General features: G+C 38.5%; 1 protein-coding gene across 1 annotated transcript; it reads right to left on the reverse strand.

Moving 5' to 3' along the window:
- Positions 1-805: 805 nt before the first annotated feature.
- Positions 806-8870, reverse strand: LOC105443522. The gene is made up of 7 exons (XM_030983724.1): positions 8378-8870; positions 5879-6214; positions 4784-5023; positions 4018-4095; positions 2592-2813; positions 1791-1994; positions 806-831 (listed from the first exon to the last, which is right to left on the reverse strand). Exons 1-7 carry the CDS (start codon positions 8841-8843, stop codon positions 806-808), a joined length of 1572 nt encoding a protein of 523 aa, XP_030839584.1. The 5' UTR covers positions 8844-8870.
- Positions 8871-9163: the final 293 nt, after the last annotated feature.

Consider the following 9163-nt stretch of genomic DNA (forward strand, 5'->3'; position numbering starts at 1 on the left):
AGGCCTTGTGTTGTCACTGAATGGCAAAGAAAGATTTTTTAAAAGAGTGATCTTTTTGCGCCCAAATTTGAAAAAGTCGTCATATCAAATTATTGAGATAAAGTATAATTATAATAATATCTTACTAATGCCTTCACTGTTGAGTATTATTTTGCATACCTTTTGGGTCTTCCATTTTTTTTTTTTTTCTCCCGATTCTCATTCTTTTTCTTTCTTATTTTGATCCCTTTTCTTTGACGTTTTTTTTTTAAGGGGGGACTTTCTAGCGCTGACTGGAGCACGTGCCCCTCATACATGATTCCTCTCTACGTAGACTCGTACTTTTCTTTTCGGGGATTCCTGAACTAATATCAAACATACTGTATCCATCATCACACGTGAAAAGAACAACCGAACACAATGTGATCCATTTATGTTGGATCATGTGAATGACGTAGCCGATATCATGTCAATCTCAGTCCCATTGAATTAATCAAAGGAATAATCAACTAGGAATTTTAGAATTTATTAAAAAATCTGGTTGAGAAAATCACACCAAAATTGGGCAAGTGATATAAAAGTTTTAATTTCTTGAAAGTTGAGGTCATTAATACTGATGTATAATATGTGGATTTCCTATTGACACATAGGTATACGTGCAAATGTATAGTAAAAACAGTGCGTCCAAGAAAAATGAAACCCTAACAGAAATGGATATTGTGAGCATACTATGATGACAATTGAAAATGGCATGTCAATATCCATTTGCGCCTGATTTAAGTGAAACAGTGAACATGGTCATGATGATCGAAAACGTTTAATAGTATTACACGCGGTCATGACCGAACATGACTGGAAGGAAACCAAAACATAAAAACCGATTTAGAAGATTGTTTTCATGTGCTTCTTTCTATAATGAGGATAAGATTATTGCCATCATCATAAAATAAAGGAGAGTGGATATTTTGTCGATGGCGAAAGTAAAAACGTCATATGTCGAGATTCAAATTTATTTTCAAATTTCTCATATCACATACACATATATAATAAAATATAAACAAAACAAAGCAGTGCATTACCCAAATCGGTCCAATAATAATGATGCAATTTTCAAATGATGTACATACTTCTTTAATGAACATACTAAACATTGCATCATTATAAAAGAATTGTAAACAATAATCGTTCTTCATCACATCACTATGATTTGAGAAAAAGTGAAGGAACTATATAAAAAAGCTGAGCTTTTAAAGCTATATGTCCCCTGTTTAGGAGAAAGTCAAACTTGTGATTAAAAGTGAAAGAAAAAAAAATGAAAAAAGTGGGAAAATAATAAGCTTGGTGCTAGGGCAGAGAGGGTAAAGTGAAGGGAGTAGAGTAGACAAGAACGTAGGGAGTAGGAGAAAAAGAGAAAAAGTGAAAGAACAGAAAGAAGGAGACGGGATAGACAGCTTGATAGAGGGGAACTCGGAGAGAATAGGATTTACAAGGAAGAAGAAGGGAGAACAAAATGGAAAAAAAAACAGGAGGGGGGGGGGGACAGAAAGTACATTTTAACAAAAGGATAGTACGCAGCCTATTGAAATTTGAAGTTTACAAATTTGACATTAACATTTACTAACTTGATATATTGTACTAAATTGATCTGCAATTCGTATGAATAGTGAGCTAAGCATTTTTTTGAGCAACTTTTCCAAAGAGCAGATATTTTGGCCGTTGACTTCTGGTATGACAGTTAAGTCAACTTGCTTGAGAATTTGCATTTTGTTTTCCCATTCAATTTTTTCCCTATATAGGTTTTAGCTACTTACTTTTAATCATTTCACATGTTGGAATCGTACCGTTCCAGACATGAATGTATGAAGACACCCCTGTTACACACTGCAGTGTTCCATTTCCATTCAGACTGTATCCATCATTACACGTGAGATGAACAATGGAGCCAAACCACGTGATGCTTGAATCCCAAGATCCATTCATGACGTCATCCGTCTGATTACAGAAGCCAAAAGAAGCTAAAAAGAAGTAGTAAAATGAAGAATATTTCAGACATGATGTAAATGTGTACCTCATGCCGTCGTGCCAGGTATTTTTTATTATCTTAATCTTATTTTTCTTGCACAATAATTCTAATCCCATTTATACATTCAATACGAAGGTCCCTGGTCCGGTACTTTGGACCTAAGAGTTTGGTCCCATTCTTTTGAAATCTCCAGCGTTGGGATTCAATATCTTAGGTTAAGAAGAGTGGTAAAACAATACAAATAGACAAGGGATAATTGCCATAAAGAAGGGAGAGCAGTCGATTTAAAACTAATTGAAGGCTGATTATCACGTGAACAATGTATATATTTTCTCGTAAAATGTTTTATTAACAATCGACCTAAGATTGTACAGGTGGGTTGTGAAACTAAATTCTCTGGCGCGAATTCACAAAGGAGGTTTGTCGACAAACCTTGGTTTTCGTGCGTCATATGACGCGTTTCGACGCGTTTTTACAAACCAGGTTTGTAAAAAAAAACGCGTCATATGACGTACATAAACCTCGGTTTGTCGACAAACTTCCTTTGTGAATTCGGGCCCCAGTGTATGACCAAGCCTACTTTGTTTACCATTATAAACTAATTGATGTAGAGCACATGACTGGTCTTTTATGGGGTAGAGAAGTACGATGTCATCGGTTGTGGAGCAAAAGCATTCACTTCCATTGATAATGGCTATAGCCTGGGATGTGTCCGCTCTGCACGTTGTGATACACTCGGAGGTTGACTCGAATGAGAATCCGTTCTGGAGTCGAGTGTTTCCTAAGTTAGAACAACCTTTAAATCCAGGCTCTGTCGATGAATATAGATTTATAGAAGACAAGTCACTTCAAAGAACAAAACTGCCACTTTTCAATATTCTACTCTTAGCTCTAACAAGTATTCTACAATACAAATACGTACAAGCACATTTGTTTCTCTGCACATTCAACGACATATTAAGATACGTGTAGTTTGAATTATGTATGACAAGGGAAGTTGGGTCATAACCTATCCCGGTGATTCTTAATTTTGGCAGATTCCGATTCCGATAATTTTTTTCGAATTGAAAAACATTAATGTATATCGATCGGATTATTATTCTTTTTTTAAAATAAATTTCTCAGGTTTTCTTACATTAAGATATTTTTGTTTTGCTTCACAGTCCTATTTAAGGTCATACATAATGAGCAGTATACATTTTCACCAGTATATATTCCTGGCTAATTTCTATGGGTAATGACCATAGTATATGACATTCTGACCTTCAGTACATTTTTAAAACAGATGTAAGAGACATTTATAAACACAAACAAACTTGTTCTTTCCTAATAGTCTTTGACAAGTTGTTCCAGGCCAACCCCAATTGACTATTGAAACAGCTCCCCCTCTCCTACAAAATGTCCCACGTATATGTTCTAAGAGTCTAATGCCCCTCTGACACTTGGACGATTTTGGTTCGCGCATGGTTTGCGCATTGCTTCGTGCCACGATCTTGCCACAGCGGGAAGCGTTCGCGGAACATGCGGGAGGATGAGGGCCAATGCGGGACAAGGCTTGAATTCGTGGCAGAATTTTCAAAATGTTCAAAATTCTGGCACGACAAATTTGGTGGACGGTTTTCGTGAACAATTCCCATGCCCGAGTGGCACGCATGTTTACGATCAGCCAACGACGGTTTTACGAATAAATTGATCACAATTTGCGCATCAGCTACGCTTACTTCCCGCATCAGCTGAGCATACTTCCCGCTTCCGCATGGTCTACGCATGCGCAATACGTGATACGAGTATGTCGTGACAATGCGTGAATAATAGCGTGAACAATACGTAATTATGGCGTAAGGTATGGCGTTAGTATGTCGTAAACGTGACGGGACTTTGCATGTCGTGTTGTTACGCATTGCACGAACGATACACGGTCTTCGTGCAACTAAATGTCACGCACTGGCACGCCTCGATGCGGGGCAATGCGGGAACACAAATTCGTGCAAGTGTCAAAGGGGGATAAGACTCACCAAAGCACTTGACTTTGACCGCCAGCGACGATGCACATTTTTCAGATGATGCAGAGCAATCCTGTGAAAGGTATGCGTCTGTCAAGATATATCATAAAGGAGAAATAATTGCCTAACATTCTGTACACATTGATTTTACACTACGTACGTTAAGCAAAATGTGTACTGACTCTGTGTAATATGCCCCTACTCTGTTTTACAAATCGATTTGTTTTGTTCACATTAGGGTATGAAAATCCCGTGCCGCTCTAATGGGTAATTCTTTCACAAAAAGCCCTAAAAATGGGTCCCATTTTAAACAAATTCTCCCTAAACATGGGTCCGTTTTTTCAAAATGTCCAGAATTTACATCGCAAACATCCGAAAAATGGGTTTTACTTCGAGAAAAATCCCCCAAAACGACCCCTTAGATGAATTGGGGGTTTCGAGGCTCCAGCGGCACACCCCGTCAAAATCAAATCTGAATACCCCCTCCCCCGGGCAAAATACAAACAGTGCAATAATATCGAGTCCAATTGGTGTACATTCTATTGAATAAAAGTTAAATACAACCACTAATTTCGAAGGAATTGCGGCATGCACGAAATCTCTATTCTGTGGGGTAAAAAAAAAGAGGCATATTGAAGTACACACACACACACACGCACGCACACACACACGCAAAGACACACAAAGACAGTCGTATTAAAAAAACGTTCTGTAAAAAATGTTACCAAGAAAACCTTCTCCCCCAAAACACCAACTACTTGCAAGCCTAGTTACTCACTTTTCCCACAACTAGGGGCCCGAATACAGTCCGGGTCAGCTCCTTCTAAGGAACATCCTCCTTGCTTATAGGCCATTTCTTTAACGCCAGGGAAACCAAGTTCCCCACAGACAACCTCCGCTACCCGTTCAGCTGAATGTTCTGCACACACTCTCATCCATTCACCTCCTGACTCGGCTTGTAGTTCAAGGAAGCCCTCTGCTGGTGTATTGCCCCCCTCGAGGCGCCCCACTCGTGTTCCTTAGAATTATTTTAACGACACAGATGGCAATAAGTGTAAATTTGCAAAAAAGGGAGCAATTTTCGGGGATGTTTGCGGATTAAACAGGTTATACAATTTTAATGGGAAACTGCGACTCAAAAGAAAAGTAGGCAAATTTTGCGTTGGCCGAGTTCATCGATATAATTTATTTACTTTCCTTTAGGGGGGATGTTGAATTCTGGGAAAGGTCATGAAATTGTTCAATTTATATTTCAACCATTTGTAATTGCCCAAAGATTAATCAATTTGAAAATTTGACATTTTTTTTCGTTGGTGGGGGGGGGGGGGGTAAGGTCACTTTACGTTAGCCGTGGGCATAATTTTTTGTTTTGTTTTAATAAAAAAACAAAAACAAACAAACAAACAAACAAAGGGGGGGTTTTAGTTTTTTTTAGGGGGGTTTACACACATAAAAATACCAAAGGGGGGGTTTGAACCCCCAACCCCCCCCCCCCCCCCCCCCCCCTGCGTATGCCCCTGTATGTAACTATGTATGAAAGTAAGTGCACTTTCGTACCCATGAGGGTAAAAATGCATGTTTCCCCGATGGAACACTCGAGGTAACCAAAGCATTTAGAATATTGAAAAAAGCAACTAATAAAGATAGACATTGGAATTTAATCTTTGTTGAAGTAAAATGTTTCCAGAAACAAAAATTATTCCTATTTTCATTAGCTGTTTTACTCAATATTTTTTTCATATATATTCAAAATTTGTGCCCGCTTATCTTTTAACACATCTTCCGTTGAGCGTTCGTGAAAGTGTATTGCTAGTCCTTTTATGCTTACAAGATGTAGCTAGTTATTCGATAAGTATTGTTCTAGAATCCATACCTGACAATTCGAAGCATGAGGCAGAAATGTTGAATCCATACCCTGTGGGGTTTCCATTTGATGTAAATCTCAAAAGTAAGCTGTTTCTCTTGGACAAAAATGGAGGGATAGTGCTTTGCTCTCCATTGTAGCGCTGCCTTTTTCGATCGTTAACGATGTCTATGACCACGACGTCATCTGAAGACCCTAGACTGAAGTTAGTAAAGGTCAGAAGGATCATTCTTCCTTTGGGTGCTGTGAGAAACCAATCCATTAACTTAAATTGCGGGTATGTAGATGGATAATTTGGAGATGTAATCACGGCTACACTCGTGCAACGGACAGGTACTTGAACATCTAGAAATAAAGATAAAACAAATGTCTTTAGCTTAATCTGACGATGTTATTTTTAAGGGAAGGACAATGGTGGGATAATAATAATAATATTAAATTATATTTCTATAACGCATTATACAAGTCATTTTGCGCTTTACATTTAGATGCAACGAAACATAAACGTGTGTAAACCAAACTGCAAACAAATTAAGCTACAGTCCCAAATACGACCAAGAGAATATTCAACGAGTGGACAATTGCAGGCAAGTCCGGTAATTCAAACAGAGACTCCGAAAATAGCACTTCTAACCCTACCACCTGTAAATTTGTCAAAAACAAGGTACTACAGACACGCCCTCCATCGAGTACAGACTAAACACCAAGCCAGTCGAAGCAACAAAAAATGTAGAAACCTCCCAGGAAACCTCAAAGGTGACCGTTGTTAACTGTAGGAGCATCAAAGGCAAAGCCGCTATGATTACAACGTTCATCAACATCGAATTTTGATTGGTACCGAATCTTGGCTATAGAAAGACACCGTCACATCAAAAATTATTCCTGACCACCTCAAGTATTCAGGGAAGGATAGCAATACCCATGGAGGAGGTGTATTTATTGTCAAAAACAAAACCATCCCATATTTCTTGATTAGAAAGACCCAGGGATCATCGTATCAAGCGGAAACCTCCAGTACTTGCTTTCCAGGTTATTAATGACAACCACCTTACGCAAACTGAGACTTCAAAAACCAGAAGAGACCTAAGTGGAACACAAAATACACTAGACCTGCTCTTAACTACGCACCCATCAATTTGACCAACGTTAGACCTAGTGCAGGAATTAGTGATCACTGCATCATCTTAGCTGATATGTCCAACAAAGTAAGAGTTTCTTCGAAACCAACTCGTAATGTACCACTCTGGCGGAAAATTGACAGCGAAAAATTGAATAAAAGACTGCTGGCATGAAAGACAACTTCTTTACTGAAAAATCTGATGAGAATAGTGTGGAAGAAAATAGGTCATGCTTTAGAGATGCAATAAATAAATTTGTTGCTGATAATGTAAACCATAAGCACCTGAAAGGATGTTCAGCTACTCCTTGGTTTACCCAAAAGCTAAAACGACTCTGCAGCAAGAAGAAAAAACTGTACATTCGAGCCAAAATAAGAGGCAGGAAAGACGAGTGGAAGATGTTTGTCAGTGTAAGGGAACAAATTGACAAGACACTGCGCAAGTAAACCGTTCAGAACCAGTATGTTGAATCCATTGTTAACTTGTAACAACCAAAATATTTCTGGCGCTAAGTTAGATCTAGACGAAATCTAGGGAAAACATTGATCCTGCGTCAATGCCAACTCTGCCACCAAGTGAAGTTCCCAGCATGCCTGACTTTAACATCTCCACTGAAGGTATTGAGAAGCTTCTGTTAAACATCAACACACCCAAAGTTCAGACCAAACACTAAACCAAATATTGCCATCTTTGCAAGAAAGGCGCAAAGAACATCGTCACTGCTGTCTCCACAAAAAGACCAACAGACAGCTGGACATAGATTATCAAGACTATACTCAACCTAAACCGACAAGAGCTAAAAGAGGACCTAACAGCCAATTTCAACAAACTCACTGAAGAACAGAGACATTTGCGAACTCCTTCTTTATGAGAACAGTGCGTGATTGCACCAAGTTTAAACTGGAGACTGTTACCCACACGTATCGACCCTGTCAAATAAAAAAAAAAATCTATCTACAAATTAGTCCGTCCTATCCGCACCTCCAGCTAAAACTCAGACGATTTTTTTGGAGGACCAACCGAGGTAATCGGAAACGTGTTATCACCATAATTTATGATGGTAACATATTTTCAAAGTAAATGAATAATAAATAAATTTTCTTTTAATTTCATCGTCCTATCTCCTATCGGCAAATCAGAAAAGGGTTTGTCCTACATCTCAGGTTAAAAGTGTCCCATCGATGTTTCCAGGTTTGAATATCTATTTCATTTCAGTTCCGAAGAAAAACAACATGGGAAAAAGGCTTACAAAATTATCCCCCAGGTAATCACACGTATGAATATCAAGAAAGATACATTAAACATACATTTACATTTATTGATAAAGCGCTGCTTTAATTTTCACATAACCTTTTTAGACTGTTTACAAATTTCAATTTTAAAAGTTTACTTGCACAGGTTGCCCGGGTCAGGAAAACCATGAAAATAAAAACATGACGATATTTCAGAACGATTTTCATTAACATCGAAATTTGGAGAATGAGTGCCTTGAGACCCTTCTGGAGGACATGATTGATTCCTCGTCTTTCCTCAAAGGGGTGATGGGTCGAGTCACTGAAACTATGAGAGTAGAGCTCGTCTGGTGTCTGCAGATTCTCAGAATTGAAAGTCTTGGGTCTCTTTGAATCTTCGTTCTGCAAAGTCTTTGATCTGTGCAGACATTTCGTCATGTAGCAGTGGGAATTGTCTGAGTTCGGCTGACCCGTAGAGTTTAAAGTCTTTGATCTGTGCAGAGCTTCGGACTGGTAGGAGTGTGATTTCTCAGATGTATGACCCGCAGAGTGTACAATCTCCGATTTCTGCAGACCTTCGATGTGGAAATCCCTGTCCTTTGTGATGTAGAAGAGGATTTCCATGGTTTCCAACTTATAGTAATCTGGTGTATACACTGAAATTAACAATATTTGTTCAAAGATAAATGCTAATATGAAAAAAAGGGGAAAAAGGTTTCTAAAAATGGTAGTTGGACCGCCAATGCGCAATATAGTATTGTGTTTTTAAAAGATATTGAGATGACCAAACACAACTTCCTTATACATCGGTTGTGTGCGTTTATGTGTATGCGTATATGTGGTTCCCTACTTCAGAACCACACACACACACGCACACTTACACACAAACAATACTGGTTAATCACCTAAATCAGGTTTCATGAAACCAGCTAATTATGATGCGA

The sequence above is a fragment of the Strongylocentrotus purpuratus genome, unplaced genomic scaffold (genome assembly GCF_000002235.5).
Source record: "Strongylocentrotus purpuratus isolate Spur 01 unplaced genomic scaffold, Spur_5.0 spur5_scaffold_13, whole genome shotgun sequence".
NCBI classification, from domain to species: Eukaryota; Metazoa; Echinodermata; class Echinoidea; order Camarodonta; family Strongylocentrotidae; genus Strongylocentrotus; species Strongylocentrotus purpuratus.

Coding starts and splice junctions, on each gene's coding strand:
- LOC105443522 (XM_030983724.1), bottom strand. CDS start 8,843: ATGGAAATCCTCTTCTACATCACAAAGGACAGGGATTTCCACATCGAA. Junction 5,024..5,878: donor CTCATGCTTCGAATTGTCAG/GTATGGATTCTA, acceptor AATAATTCTAAG/GAACACGAGTGGGGCGCCTC. Junction 832..1,790: donor AACATGTGAAATGATTAAAA/GTAAGTAGCTAA, acceptor GTTTCCTTCCAG/TCATGTTCGGTCATGACCGC.